At 31.5% G+C, this 15,244-nt stretch overlaps 1 protein-coding gene across 2 annotated transcripts; it reads left to right on the forward strand.

Annotated features, from left to right (window-relative positions):
• Positions 1-3,159: 3,159 nt before the first annotated feature.
• Positions 3,160-14,165, forward strand: LOC124366458 (polycystic kidney disease and receptor for egg jelly-related protein-like). 2 transcript variants are annotated; one of them, XM_046823041.1, is made up of 2 exons: positions 3,160-5,032; positions 7,437-11,538. In XM_046823041.1, the coding sequence occupies exon 2, from the start codon at positions 7,453-7,455 to the stop codon at positions 9,133-9,135; it is 1,683 nt and encodes a 560-aa protein (XP_046678997.1). In that variant the 5' UTR covers positions 3,160-5,032; positions 7,437-7,452; the 3' UTR covers positions 9,136-11,538. The 2 variants fall into 2 exon arrangements, with proteins under 2 accessions (XP_046678997.1, XP_046678988.1); XM_046823032.1 differs by having other exon boundaries at positions 3,175-5,032; positions 7,437-14,165.
• The last annotated feature ends 1,079 nt before the right edge of the window (positions 14,166-15,244 follow it).

Below are 15,244 nucleotides of genomic sequence, written 5' to 3' on the forward strand. Positions count from 1 at the left end.
TGACCGGATTAATTTCCCAAGACCTACATATGGATATATTTTCTTAATCGGGACAATAAGGTAAACTCAAATGTGATATCGTAAATATTTTGACATATTCTTCACTGCATCAACTAGGCAACCTCGCAACTATAGCACTGAAAATGTCTTAGACCGGAAGTAGATTATAAGGTCTGGAAATATAAGCTTTTTGAATGAAATCAAACAACTGTGGCACTATAAATACATTAGACAGAAAGTTAAATTTTAACTGCCGGAATAGGTACTTTAAAATAGGTAAATTACAAGGGCCAAAAGTAGACACTTTTTCACCGAAGAGTATCGAAGACCTACATATTGATCAGGACAAGAAAAACTCAGCTTTTGTGTGAGAAATATAATTTATTCGAACCAGAAATGATCATAGACGCGTTACACCATATATGGTAGCTAGCCGCAGTTTTGCTTAGCTTCTGATCCTTTTAACCATGAACACTGAAATAATATGTACCTCATAAACGCCTAATTCCGTTTGAAAATATTTTAGGGTTCCATCATATTACATCATATATACTGTGTAATATGCACCACGATAAGGTGCAATCACTCAGAAGACTAAAGACTTTGATTCTACAAAATTGCGTTTAAAGCCATGGGTAACTTCTACTATTTATTTAAAGTATCAAAAAACAGCTTGTCAAAAGATATAAGTCTAGCTTTTTACTATTTAAAAGACATTTAATGAGTTTTGTGTTCGCAAATTAGGAAAAAATAGTTAACCATTATTCAAATGAAATAATCCTTACTGATGTTTGTATTTTCTCATCCGTCAGTATTTAACTCTCCATTTTAGTACTGCAGTGAATTATAAAAATGCACCTGTTTTATTTACATACAAATTACTTCTTCTAGTGTAAAAATAAACCTAATTATTTTTCAATTTGAATTTTTAACAAGTATTTTGTGGTTTGGCCCAATAGCATTCCTTATAATATCATTAATTGACTTTGGGGAATCTTGATTACAATCAGGTTTGTATTTTTTCAGAAGTGATGGAAGTTATAAAGAACTCAATTTCCCAAGTGCCAAGTTTAGAGGATGGACTGTCCAAGTCTGGGTGACCAAAGGATAAAGAATACACCTCCCCATAATTTTAAATCCTGAAATTTTGTGTTATTCAATGCCAATCGGAATGCCCGGTTTTTTGGCTGAGCATCACATCTTGAGGAAGAGAAAACTTCACAGTCCTAATTTTGCCTCCAATAAACCCATGTTTTATTTAATTTACCATTTTTTAGTGGTGACCTTCATGTGGTCACCCTACTTAAACAGAACTTCAGGCTAATATCCCAATAAGAACTCAGATTTGTATCCGGTTACATTACAGTAGCTCTCATCTAGTGGTGGGTGGGACCAGTACAAATTTTCACTATAATCGTAGTATACCATGTAGCATTATTATTATTCTTATAGCTATGTTACTATAAATTTATATTATATATTCTGTAACCTGAAGTGAATCATGCTTAAATGATGTGATCTCGGTTGGAATTATTTTATTAAGAAGATTTTTGTTCACAAACTTTTGAAATAACAGATCGGAAAACAAAAAAACAGACACATTTGTTATTATTCCATGAGGAATTTGAAGCAGAATGTTGGATCAACTTAGGCCCGACAAGAGGGGAGCAGGGCCAAAATCCCCAGGACCTAGGCAGAGCAGCCTGCTCATGCTCTTGAATGTAAGAGGAAGGCATATTAAGAATGTACAGATATTAAGAATGATGAATTTGTCTCAGCTGCTACATATAATTGGTCAAGATCAAAACCATTTACAAAGAGATTACAATTCTTTACAAACAGTTTTAGTACATAATTAATTAGTAAGTACACTAAATTTAGTAGAACATGAAGAGTTGCTAGGTAAAGAAAAAACAACTATACGTGGCGGCCCTCGTCAATGTTTGCCCCGAGGCCCACTCTGGCTTTTGGCCCCACACTACATGTCGTGTAACAGGCTTCACTGAAGTTGCATGCACAATCTTAAGTGTATAGCTCATTTCATTCTCAAGATGTCCTGCAGACTGACATGCAGATATCATACAGAAAATAAATGTTTAGTATTTCTTTGCTAATGCTCAGCCAATTAGTCCCAAAAGAAACTGATGAAGATAAGGATAAAAACTTTTACAGTATATGAATTAAATATTATGGCTTTTTATTTACAAAAACATTTCCTTCACAAAAATTACAAAACAAATGTTCTTTTAAATTTTACTAATTAAAAAGGCCTGATTTTTGCTACGGAGAAGCTAGCTGATACCTTGCAAATATGTCACTTGTAGGTTTAATGAATATACTATTCAGAATGTCAACTTACTGCTGCCTTGTATGTCATGGACTCAGATATGTATTCAAAGATTGGTTGGGAAACAAGATTGATGAGGAGATTTAGTTTATCTTCAGATGCAATTATGTTCTTCCTTTGATGAAATTTTATCTACAAAAATCTCAAATATTTTAACCCTCCAAGTGATACTCATATTACTCTACAGTGATAGGCCTTTTTATGATGATGCGCAGTGTTTTTTGTTTTAATTCATAAAACATATCAAATATACCTGAAATATAACATATTATATATTAAAATGTTCACTATAATATATACTAAATGGTAATGATACAGAAAAACTTACCAAGAAAATTTTTTCATTGTATTATTTACTAATGACCTTGAAGAACAAATTTTTCCAACAAAAATTATATTTTTGAGGCTATTTTTCACAATTTCCATAGTAACATATTTGAAATTCATTATATACAAAAGATTCACAATTTAAGTTTGAACACAAAGATGTATAACACTTGTAGTTTATATTTACATGAAAATTGATTTTGAATATGTTTTTCACCAGCATAAACAAACCGAAAACTGCCAAAAAATGTACTTTTCATCAACAAGTTCCATATAATGTTTATTTGTATCTGCTTGAAAATATACGACATAGAGTTTCAAGTAAAGGAACTCTTTCTAAACCGTTTAGTATAAAATATAGCTGAATTCCGATACTAGTTATTATTTTACGTCGTTTTTCACGAACGGCTCGGACCGAGCCATTATCGATTCAGACAGGGTCCCTAACGGCTCGGTCTGAGCCGCTATCACTTGGAGGGTTAAATCAATATTTCCAATGTTTAGAGCAAGAGGATGAAGTAGGATCAATATCAAATTTGTCAGGTTTTAGATTATTTCTCTGTATTAGTTAGGATTTACAATAAAAAGAAGGCTTGCTATTTAGCATTCAAATGCATAATATGATTAAATTTTAATGAAAATCAACCCAATTAAGAAAAATAAACAAAATAAAGGGTTTAAACATTACATGCAATTTCATTCAATAAAATATAGAACATAAATATAATAAATTTGACATTAAAAAGATTATGTACACATGATCTAACATATGGTAGTTTATATTAATAATGTAACAGTAGGGCTGTGGCTCTCTACCCAAGAGATCACACAGTTCGATTCCCAGAGAAATAAAAATAAACATTTGCAAGTGGGTTTGGACTGTTTTCTTTTTAAAATGTTTAATTTAATTAATTAAAATACCATTCGTGGAAACAAACCCTTTTAAAATTTGTACAGTAGCAAAAAAGTGTGTTATATAATTTTTAATCAACAGATGTTGTAATGATTTTTTTTTCTATAATACTTGTAACAAATAATTTAACAATCTATTTTTATGTTAGAATAAAAGATTTTCACTATTTTCAAGGTGGTTGGGGAAATTGGAGCAAGTTAACTTCCTCTGGAATATTCTTCTCCATAAAAGAAATTCTCTATTACTTACTCACCTTGACAAATATGCATACTAACTTGAAGCAGCATATTAAAGACTTTAAAAGAAGAGTGGTTGCCAGGAGTTTACTAACATGTACTTACAACCTCAACAAAAAGCTGTGATTGCGTTGTGTCAAATATAAATTTGCTGAATTAGAGTTGTTTGAGATCAATCACATGAATTAATTTTTTAAAGTTTTTTCTTCTACGATTATATTTTGGGCTACAACATGAGATTTTATGGGATAGGGAGTTGTAACCTCTTGTATTCTTCCCTTGGCTGTGCCCCATGTAGTGCCAGCTTGACAATATACAAACATTATGTAATTGTTTAAATTAATACACTTGTCAAAACAACATTAAATAGCTATTTTGTACTTACTAAAACCTGAAATAGTGCAATTTTACTGACTCAATGCACATCACTATGAAATATATTTTAATAAGATAGTGCTCGAAAAATTTTAGCAATTTTACATAGATCTCTATATGTGACAATAAATGCCCCTGCAATAAAAAAAGGGGGCAACACCAACATTTGAATTTTTAATTGTGCTGTCATTCCATGTAATGTGGCTTGGTAATTCATAAAATAAAAATGTCCTATTCTATATCAAAAATTGATCAATTTAATTTTGTTCATTAAATCTACAAAATAAAAAAGTGTTACTAATATAATTCCAAAGACCACGGCAGCTAATATTAATAAAAATAAATGTAAGAATATCTTTTGTGAGTTAATATTCTAATTCTTTGGCTAACTAAAAGGTACCTCAACAACAAAATGTTATTTTTTGGTAGCAAAAAATTTAAATTTTATAAACACCAGATTTACAGTGTCATTTCACTAATTAACTGTGTGGATTTTGTTGTTTTATTAAAATTATCTTATTATAGACTGTACAAAATTTACAGGGACAGTAAGATCAAGATTTCTAAATTGGACTCTCAATTCTAACACCTGATTTAATGTTTACATCAAATTTCAGTTGCAACACAGATTGTGTATTATTATTTTATTTTGCTAAACATTTACAACAATCCAAAGGTAATCCAATTAACTTCTTAATTTCAGGTTCTCTGTTTAGAATAATGGAAATGAATTTCAACACGCTATTAATTTGTATAAACTTATATGATCTGTTCCCTTCACTTGAATGATTGGCCATAAATTAAAAAATATTAATAAATCTTCATTTTTAAAAGGTATGTATTATGTTAATCTTTAAAGTTTTGCAAGGCATTGTCATATATCTATGTAATTGGGTGACACAGGATAAAACCATCTATTCTGATCTTAAGAAATTAATAGCTTAAAAAATAAGTAAAATGGAATGAAGTCTCAGTCTGGTTATTAGAAACATTCATCTTTAGTGGGAAGTAGTCTAAAACTTAGACATTCAACAGGTTATTATGAAAAATAATACTAAAGATGAATACTTTGTTTATTCCTCAAAATGCTGGGTTATCCCAACGTTAAAGATGAAAGCAATGTTCACACTAAAGAAGTACAACCAGTAGTCTCACAAGTTAACCAAACCCTGACCTCACTGAAAAGTCTGATATTTGGATTAGAGTAAATGATGTATTTATTTATGTTTGTTTTTGAATAAATTATGTATGAAGATTTACTTATGTGATCCTGTCTCATGTGATCCTATTCAGGTGTGACAACAGAAAGTATAGTAAACAGACATTCAATCTGTAGCAGGTAGTTTTGTTGGTTATTCATTCTAACATAATTTCTGTCTAATTGTTCCAGTTTAACTTATATACTTTATGAGTTGGATTTATCGTGTTGGTTAATTCAGCCCGGACTTTAACTGCAGAATGGCTCACTAAACTGATAGCCTAACATTTTGACAGCCCTGGTCTATGATTAGAGAGGCATCGTATTATAATGAAAGCTCTTACTCTGATAGGGTAACCCTTTGGCTACCATAGCCCCTGATGGGGGTGTGATATGTTTCTTTAAATTATATCAATAAATAATTTAATGTAGAACAAATTCATATTTTATGTCTAGCCTATTTATTTTTTAATTTACTACTCGTATATTTTTAGGTTTATTCTATTAATTTATTTTTTATAATCACAATCAATCACAATTCTTTATTGCCAGAAAACAAATACAAAATTTGTATAGCAATCGTCATACATACGTGTAACTCTATAGACTTAAAATTGTTTTATTTAAATAATTGTTGTACCTAGTAAAAAAAACTAAATCTTCATCTAAAAATGACAATGTCAACAAAAGAATAAACAAGTCAACATCTAGTGAGAGATGCCCGATCAAATTTTATGTTCTTTAAACTCACTCACGCTATAAAATTCATTTAATATTAAATAGCGCTTGAGTAAATGTTTAAAATGCAAAGGGTTCGTCTGGTTCTTTATATGATCAGGAACTTTGTTCAAAAATTTTACACCAACTTCAGATGGCAGGCTCTCAAAAGATTTTAGTCTATGTTGGGGAACTCTGAAATTTTCCCAATAATATTATACCGTACTACTAACACATTTGCTAACAACAGACTTGCTCGTTACAACTAGTCAATATCATTATAGATCAGTAGTGAAAGTGTTAGTACTGGATAGCTATAACAGTGTGTATGTGGTGCTGATAAAAAATAGCAATGCTAAGTAAAGAACTTACTTTTCCAATAATGAAATTTTGCATTTGACTTTATAAAAACAATACTTTTTAGCATTACCAACGGTTGAAGTAGATTTTCAGTTATTGGCATGCTATTCTTTTCAATAAGTTACCTGCTATATGTGCTTGTTTTATGTGTACAATACCCATGGGATCAAGCTGAGGAAAGACACAGCACAGCCAGATAATGCACTATAATAGTCCATTGCTGTGTCTGCACAGACCATAGGCCAGAATATACCAAAAAATTAACTAAAACAATTTAACTATAGTAAAAAATTAATTTAAACTATTTTTAGAGTAGGTAACCTTTTGAGCTCCCTGTACAAGGCCTCCTGCTAAATATTGCAAGTACAACCAACTCAATTTCCTCATCTTGTATCACTTCAGGGATGTGCAAGAAAACATTTTTCTCCTCAATTTAGTATTGGTTTGAGGCTGGTCCACTTTAGAAACCCATTGCTCGTTCTTAATATTGACTATTAACATACAGACCAATAGCTTTTCACAACAGTCGCATTAAACAGAAATAACACAACAGAAAACAAATAATAACAGGAGACGAAAGGAGTAGTAGTGAAGACACTGGTACTCATAATATTGACCCTTCCACTCATCACACTGCTCACGTGAGATGGTGGCGTCTAATCTCAAGAAGCTCCTGAGTTTATTGTTATTCAAATAGAGATACACTTAACTTAAATTAAGTGAAGTAATGTGAAATCAGAAAACAAGAGCACCTATAATAAATTTCTAGATAATTTTTAATTGTTCAAAAATAATTATTCACTTACACAATACACTTTGGAAGCTATAAACCTCACTAGATGTGTAAAATATCAGAATAATTAATGCAGAGCATACTCTTTTAGAGATTGGTTTTATTAAATATTTAGTTAAAACTTATAATTAATGTCTTGGTTAGCTTTATATCTTTAAAAATTTTTTCAGGAACAGGGTTGGAAAAATGGTGGCATCTTTCAATTTGTTATGTTGTATTATATTACTGTGGTCTTACAATGTAAACATGGAGACAAGGAAGATTCCACAAAAGTGCACCGTTCCTTACTCAAAAGGCTCACTGATTGAGCCTTGTGGATATTGCCGAGTATGTGTTAAAGAAGAGAATAAAGGGATTACCATTAACAGATGTCTAAACCCAAATAATGTGGCAAAAGATATTTTTAAGTTTCCACTATTTAATGAAATCAAAATAGTAGCAACTCCCATTCCTTACCTTGTTTGTAAAAATGTTAACTATTGCAAACCTATATATGCTTCGCAAAGTCGATGTAATTGTAGTGAAGCTCGGAAAGACAAGAAGGGTAAAGGTGAATGTATCAGTATGTTTGGCTCCTGTAAATGTGGTTGTGAAAATAATAGGTACGGACAGTTGTGTGAAAATCCCATTCCTCCAGGAATTGATAAGGAATCATTTGCTGATATTCAAAATATTATTTACTCGCCCATGACATTTTCAAGTGACTATGCATCTTTTACAATCTATTTTTACAGAACTGGAGTTAATGTTAATATTGAGATCCTAACTGAGCGTGAAATTTTAATATATGATGAATTAAGTTGTAGAAATAATGTTTTATCTTTCTATGATCACTGCAATAATTTGTTTGGGGAAGGAGAACTTTATTTATATGAGACATTTTGCAAGGGTTCACCCATATATCTAGATGAATCTGACAATATAGAGTGTGCAGTGGTGGTCAACCTTGCTTTTCCTCGAGTTCAAATAAATCCTCAAAATGCAAACAAGTTTATTCATAACAACCCAAAGATAAAAAATTTTACCATGAAAGATGTTGTCGCCAAGCTTGAAGTTGTAAACATTTTTGTCCGCAACAAAATGTTGGATGAGTCTGATAAAATGACAGTATTTTCTAAAGAAAATGATTTTATAGTCATTTATGATAGTAAATCTCATCTGGAAACTTGTCTTCCACGTGTAACAATATCCAAATATGGAAGCACAATGTTTAACGTACCTAGTTTTCCTCGTACAAAAGAAATAGTTGTTACGAGTACAGTCACCCTCAATGATGATCCACAGTGTGAAAATCAGGGAGATCCAGAATTGAATTGGTTTATATGGCTTATTGGATTAAATCACAATGAAATGGAGGATATTCCAATTTTTGAAGCCTTCAACACTCCTGTATTAATTTTAAAGGCATTTATGTTGGAATTTGGCATGTATAAAGTAAAGCATGAGGTCCATTTTGTTGAAAGAACTTTTAGTAAAGAAACCACATACTGTTACTTCAAAATTGTACCACTTCCTTTGGAACCAATCATTATTGGAGGCAGTTTGAGATATGTTTATTATAAAAACGATTTAGAACTCATCACCACAAACATAACAGACCTGAACATGCCTTTGTCTCAACAAATGAGTGTGAGACGTATTTGGTATTGTAACGACACTAATGACCCTTTATGCAATCCGGTTGAAACAAAAAATTTAACATTGATAAGATCTGGACCATTTGTGAAAGGAAAAGTTTACAATATTATAATGAAAATAAAAACTTCTACAAATTTTGAGGAAGTCAGTCAAATCATAATCATGACTTCAAATCCAGTCCCTAGTTTACTAATTGAATGTTTAAAAAAACTGTGGAGGGAAGAATTTTAAATCAGATACCAGAGATATTTTCTATTTCAAAGTCAGGATTTCATTATACTCAACTCAACAGGAAGAAGGAAATAAAGTATATGACTGGACATATACTACTAATACTGGTTCAAGCTCAAGCTTAGACCTAATGAGACAAGAAGAGGAAACACCAAATTGGATTCTAATTGTTAAAAGAAATACACTAGATTTTGACCAAGAATATACTTTTAAGGTGACAGGAGGAGGAGATCCTAGAGGGGAAGCACAAATTACAGTGAAGACTTTTAAGCCAATATTGTTAGAGTGTGATATTTCACCCAAAGAAGGAGTTGCGGGTGAAACCAAGTTTTTTGTGAAGTGTTCAATAGAGAACAATGAACCACGCCCTATGTCATTAACACTCATTTTCTATGATATGTTTGATAAAGACAGTCTTGACCGGCGTTTGTTAGCTTCAACTTTTGTTAATGCAGTTGACAACATTGTTCTTACCAGAGGAACAGTTGCTGTTTTTGCTACCAATATATACGGACAGTATCAAGACACATATCTTACAGTCCTTCTGACCTCTCCAATCGTAAATTCCAAGTTCCTTGAAGAGACAACCAAAACTCTTGAGAATTTCAGCAAAAGTCAAGGATATGAACAAAAAATTAGCTACATATCAGCAATGTGTGACATTTTAAATAGTAACCTTCCAGTTAAATATGAAGCTGTTGAAACTTTTCTAGAGATTATCAACAAAGGACAGGTAAGTAATTTAGTGGAGCTTGAGTTGTTACTGTCAACTACAAAGGACATTGTGTGTGATAAAAACAACTGTAATATGCCTTCAATGACTGGAAGAAGTTATATGTTTCTTTCTCAAATACTGTCTACAGCAGGAAAATTTTTTGAAAATGAACTTATCAGAATGTCAAGAATTAATTCAGAAATGACTACATCCAAGGTCAATTTACTACAAACAACTTTTCTGCAATGTGCAGGTGTCCTGTTAAGTGTTCGTGATAAAAGACTAATGAACAAAAAGTTTGTTGATATTGACTACAGCATTCATAAACAGTTTATGTTGGGAAACCTTGAAACCATGAAAGCTCTTTACAGAGTAAATCGAGGACTTATCATCAAAAATATTCCTTACATCGAACACAAAAGTGTGCAAACAGAACACATTGAAACCTGGATGAAAGATGATACTCCTACCTTTTTTACTAAAGGGACAAAAGACGGTTATGGAGGTAGTTATGTAAGAATATCTCATCGATTAGCCAACTTTCTCTATAAAAAATCCAGTTCAATTGTACTTAGCACTATGGAATTCAAGCAGGATCCATATTGGTGGTCTCAAATAGAGGAAGTCTCTACTGTGGTATTTTCTATAACCTTGGGGTATGTTTTAAGTGATCAAAAATATATTGCCATTAAGTCATTTGTGTCTCCTATTGATATATTTCTAAAGAAAAAGAATAGTGGTTGGGGAACTGTGGAAGGAAACGTGACTCAACCCAACCCTACAGATGATCTTGATATAAATGATTTGGCTGTTGCTATTCACAGAATACATCCACCTAAAGGATCAATGATTTCATTGAATTTTACCAAGTTAGAAGAAAATGATGTATTGAGAGTATATGTTAGTATAAATAAACGTCCAGATTATGATCAGTTACTAGAGGGAACTTTGATTACCAATCAATTTCCATGGTATCAACCTTTGGTATGGACAAGAGAGGATGATGATATTTTATTTATTGGAATTTTACCTGGAAACAATGTTTCAGTTGGAGAAACTATCTCATATAAGTTTGAGTTCCAAAGCCAAAGGTGTCAAGTCTGGTATGAGAGCCTGTGGACTATCTCTGGCTGTAAACTTGGTACGGAATCGACAGAAGAGCTACTACACTGTCAATGTACTCATTTATCTTCAATTGCTGGATTTTTACGAGTTCCGATAAACTCAGTTAATCCATTCACAGATTACAGGCTATTTTTAACACTTCCTGAGAATCCATATGTGTTTGCTTTTATTGGAACGCTTTTCTTATTATACATTGTTTTATTAATTTGGTCAGTTAAAAATGATAGAAAAGATATGATGAAAACAAGTATTATTTTTCTTGAAGACAACATCACCTCTGACAGGTTTGGTTATTTAGTAACTGTGTTTACTGGATCAAGACTTTGTAGTGGAACAACATCAAACATCGGTATTATTATACATGGAAGCGATGCTTCAAGCCGATCTCATATTTTACGATCTCCATTGCGAGATACATTGAAACGCAATTGTGATGACTGGTTTTTACTTTTTACTCCTGTACATCTGGGAATAATCTCGTCCATTCAGTTATGGACAGATCACAGTGGACTCTCACCTAATTGGTTTTGTGATAAAATTTACATACACGATTTAACTACAAACACAGATTATTCTTTTATGTTGAACAAATGGTTTGGAGTTACTCAAGTGGGTATTCGTGTAGAATCATTTGCAAGACCGGTAAAAATAGAGAAAGAACATCAGATCACTGAATTTTTCCTAACAAACATCATTTATGGATTTAGAGAAAGCCATTTATGGGTTAGTATAGTGTCTCGCCACCCTCGAAGTCCCATATTAAGATCTCAACGTTTATCAATGGCAATGGTAGCATTGATGGTAACATTACTTACTAGCATAATGTTTTATGATGTAGTTATACCTCATATTGAAGAACCATCCAGTTATTCAGTCCAAGTAACCCAAATCTTAATATCTATTTACAGTTTAGCCATAGCTTCAGTAATTACTTCAATAGTTTACCTAGCATTCAAGAAAAGCTACAGTTATCATTATCTGAAAGAAAGTACTGCAAAAAAACAACAGAAAAGAAATGATGACACTCCTAAAAAGGTCGATAAAAGATTAATTACTGGTCCAAAATCTAAACACAGAATGGTGAAATACGCAAAACAGGGCTTAATTAAACTGAAGAAGAAATACTTTTACCCTGTACAGATAAGAACAGATGAAAAACAGTTTTTCATTGTTAAGAAAGTAAGGGCAACATTTGCTTGGATCTTATGTATAAGCACAATCGTAATTACATGTTTTTATATCATTCTGTTAGGATTAAAAATCGGCAAAGTAAAAAGTTTACTGTGGCTGACAAGTACAGTGATGTCTCTTGGATCAGATTTGTTTGTTGTGGATCCGGGTAAAATAGTCTTTATTGCTTTAATTTTAGGTATTGTACAAACACAAGTATGTAACTTATATGCCTATGATCCAAGTATATACCAACTAAGAAAAGGACCACATATAAAAATAGACTTAAATCAAGATCAATTTGTTCACAAATTAAGGTTACATCATGCCTACAGACATTTATCTAAAGAAAACTTGAAACTGATCCAAAACCAAATTAATAAAATTCAGAATTGGTGGGCGTTTATTGACAGTTTTGATATATGTTTTCTAGTCATTGCTGCATTTTGTGTCATTTCAGAAGCCGTTTCTGGAGAGTTCACAAATAACTCTTTTTTCAAAAAGTTACTTTTCAAAAATGTAAATTCTGGAAATTACCAACCAACAATGAGCATAACAAGCATCCCTTCTTATTCACAATATATTCAAGACACAATTCTGCCTGCTATTTATGTAACTAAATGGTACAACAAATTACCACTTACAGCTGACAATGAGAAGTTTGAAGACACTGGTTGGACTCGAGATGCAGCTCACAGAATGATGGGAATCCCTCGACTTCGCCAGATCCGAACTGTCCAAAAGTTATGTAATATTCCATCGATTTTACAAAATTTAACAATGTATTGTAATGTACGTTTTTCGTTGTCCACAGAAGATATAGATGATTATGGTGCAGAGTGGAAGAAGGTTTTTTTTTACCAAGATGTTGTGTTTTCTGGACATCCTTGGTTATATACATATCCTGAACAAAGCAGCTCTCTCAGTATAGTTACAGAATCTGATAAAATATTTCATGGGGGAGGTTATATTGCTGAACTGAAACGAAACCGAAGAGAATCTGAAGACACAGTTTTCAATCTCCTGGATTCTGGCTGGCTGGATGCAAGAACTAGAGTAGTATTTTTGGAAATTTCAATTTATGGTGTCAATGAAAATGTTTTTACCTCAATTATTTTCTTAACTGAACACTTGGAAAGCACATTGATTATTTCAGGTGAACGAGTCTGGTCAATTATAATTCAAAATGGGAATGTTTTTGACATTATATTTATTATATACGCAATTCTTGGAATAATAAAACTCATTATGATTTTAAACACAGTGGGAGTAACAACATTTGTAACAAGTTTTTGGACAATGTACGATCTGGGTTTAGTCTGTATTGTAATCAGCTACTTCTTGGGTCACAGAATGTATTTGTTCATGTCTTCATTACAATACGAAGAACTGCAAAAGAGTGGGAAAGACAGATTATCTCAGTTTCATAGACTGATTTTCGATCTTCATCTGTTTCGTATTTTATTGGGATTATTATTTATTTTTGCAATGATTAGAACTCTTCGATTGCTTAAATATGGAACAAGGATCATATCTCAGAAGCAAAAGTATACACTGTATTTATCTTGGCCCAAAATACTGTGGATGACTTTAGCTCTGATAACAATTCTGTTCAGTCTGCAACGATTGGTTGCCTATACACTCAACACTCTGTATCCAATAAGAATTTCTAATTTGGCTGCATACAAAATGAGTTTTCATCACTTGAGTAAACGTGCAATTCCTTCAGGCAACAAAATGTTTATTTTACTCCCATGCTTTACTTCGTCTGTGGCTATAGTTTTTTACGTCTTGGTTTTAGTTAAAAGCTACAGTATTTCATCCATTGTTTATGAGAGAGAAAAACTTGCATGAATTAAACTGTACCAATGATCAAATAAATCAAGAAATTGTTTAGACATTATTAACTTGTAAAAATATTGACAATAAATATCAATTTTGTACACCAAATAAATGTTGATTACCCTTTTTTATTGATCACTGTAACATTTTACTTTGTTATTCACAACTACACAATAGTTATTCAAGTGTATCACTACCAACAGATTTAGAATTCAAGAAATCTAATTTTCATATAAACAGTGTTGTAACAGTAAATAATCACAATTCACATGTCATTATGTGATCAGATAAAAGGAATAACAGACAAGTATCAAATATTTGTATTACATGGTTGCAATATAAATGCATTTGGATCCTGTTAACAGCGATCTATTATAGGCATGCAAATCTTTTACACATATGGATTGATTTAAAAAAAAAGAGTTGAACTATTTATATACAGAGTGATTCATGTAGTGTTACCGGCACTTTGTGAGCTTATTGTACTATATAAAATAATGAAAAAATTTCATACAAACATAGGTCCGGAAATGGTTTGTTACTAAGTAACAGCCAACAAAAGATTTCACCCACAATTTAGTACCTGAGTTTAAATGATCATTTGCTGAGAGTTTGGGAAGAGGGGTTTAAAAACAATTGCAGTTTTTTTCTAATGGTTTTTGACATGATAAATTTAATAAAGTTTGTTCCATAACTGTATCTCTCTTATTGTTTAAGATTTACTATGTAAAACATAAAAAAGAGCAGTCAATAATACAGTAAAATTTATAAATATCTTGTACTGTTTCATAAATAAATCTGTTTTGAAGTTTGACACCCTAAATGAAAGAAAGAAATTTATTTCTTAAAGAAAGTAATATATATATACATCTGATATTTTTCTTGTTAGACAGTCAAACCAAAAATAATCTTCTTGAAAATATTCTTTTAAATGTAAACAAAATACAAAAACAAATATGTTAAAAATAAAATAGAATATAACAAAGTCTTTCTCGTGCTCAGTCTGACCTTAAGGCAAAACACATAACAATATTTAAAATATACCATATTATGTTGTAACAAATATTATAAACAATAATAGCATTTAATAACATAAACTTTAACTTTCTTTAAGAAAGATACAGGGCCTCCAAAGCAGAGCTTGTAATGAGGTCCCATCCTTGAATTTAAAATTAATATTTTTGATCGGTTTTATTATTTTATTTTCTTGATGGACTCCCTATACTTACATTCTAAATAGAAATATTTATATAAACT

The sequence above is a fragment of the Homalodisca vitripennis genome, chromosome 1 (assembly GCF_021130785.1).
Source record: "Homalodisca vitripennis isolate AUS2020 chromosome 1, UT_GWSS_2.1, whole genome shotgun sequence".
Lineage (NCBI taxonomy): Eukaryota > Metazoa > Arthropoda > Insecta > Hemiptera > Cicadellidae > Homalodisca > Homalodisca vitripennis.

Excerpts from the sequence above, each read along its gene's own strand:
- LOC124366458 (XM_046823032.1), top strand. The coding sequence starts at position 9,266 with ATGAGACAAGAAGAGGAAACACCAAATTGGATTCTAATTGTTAAAAGA.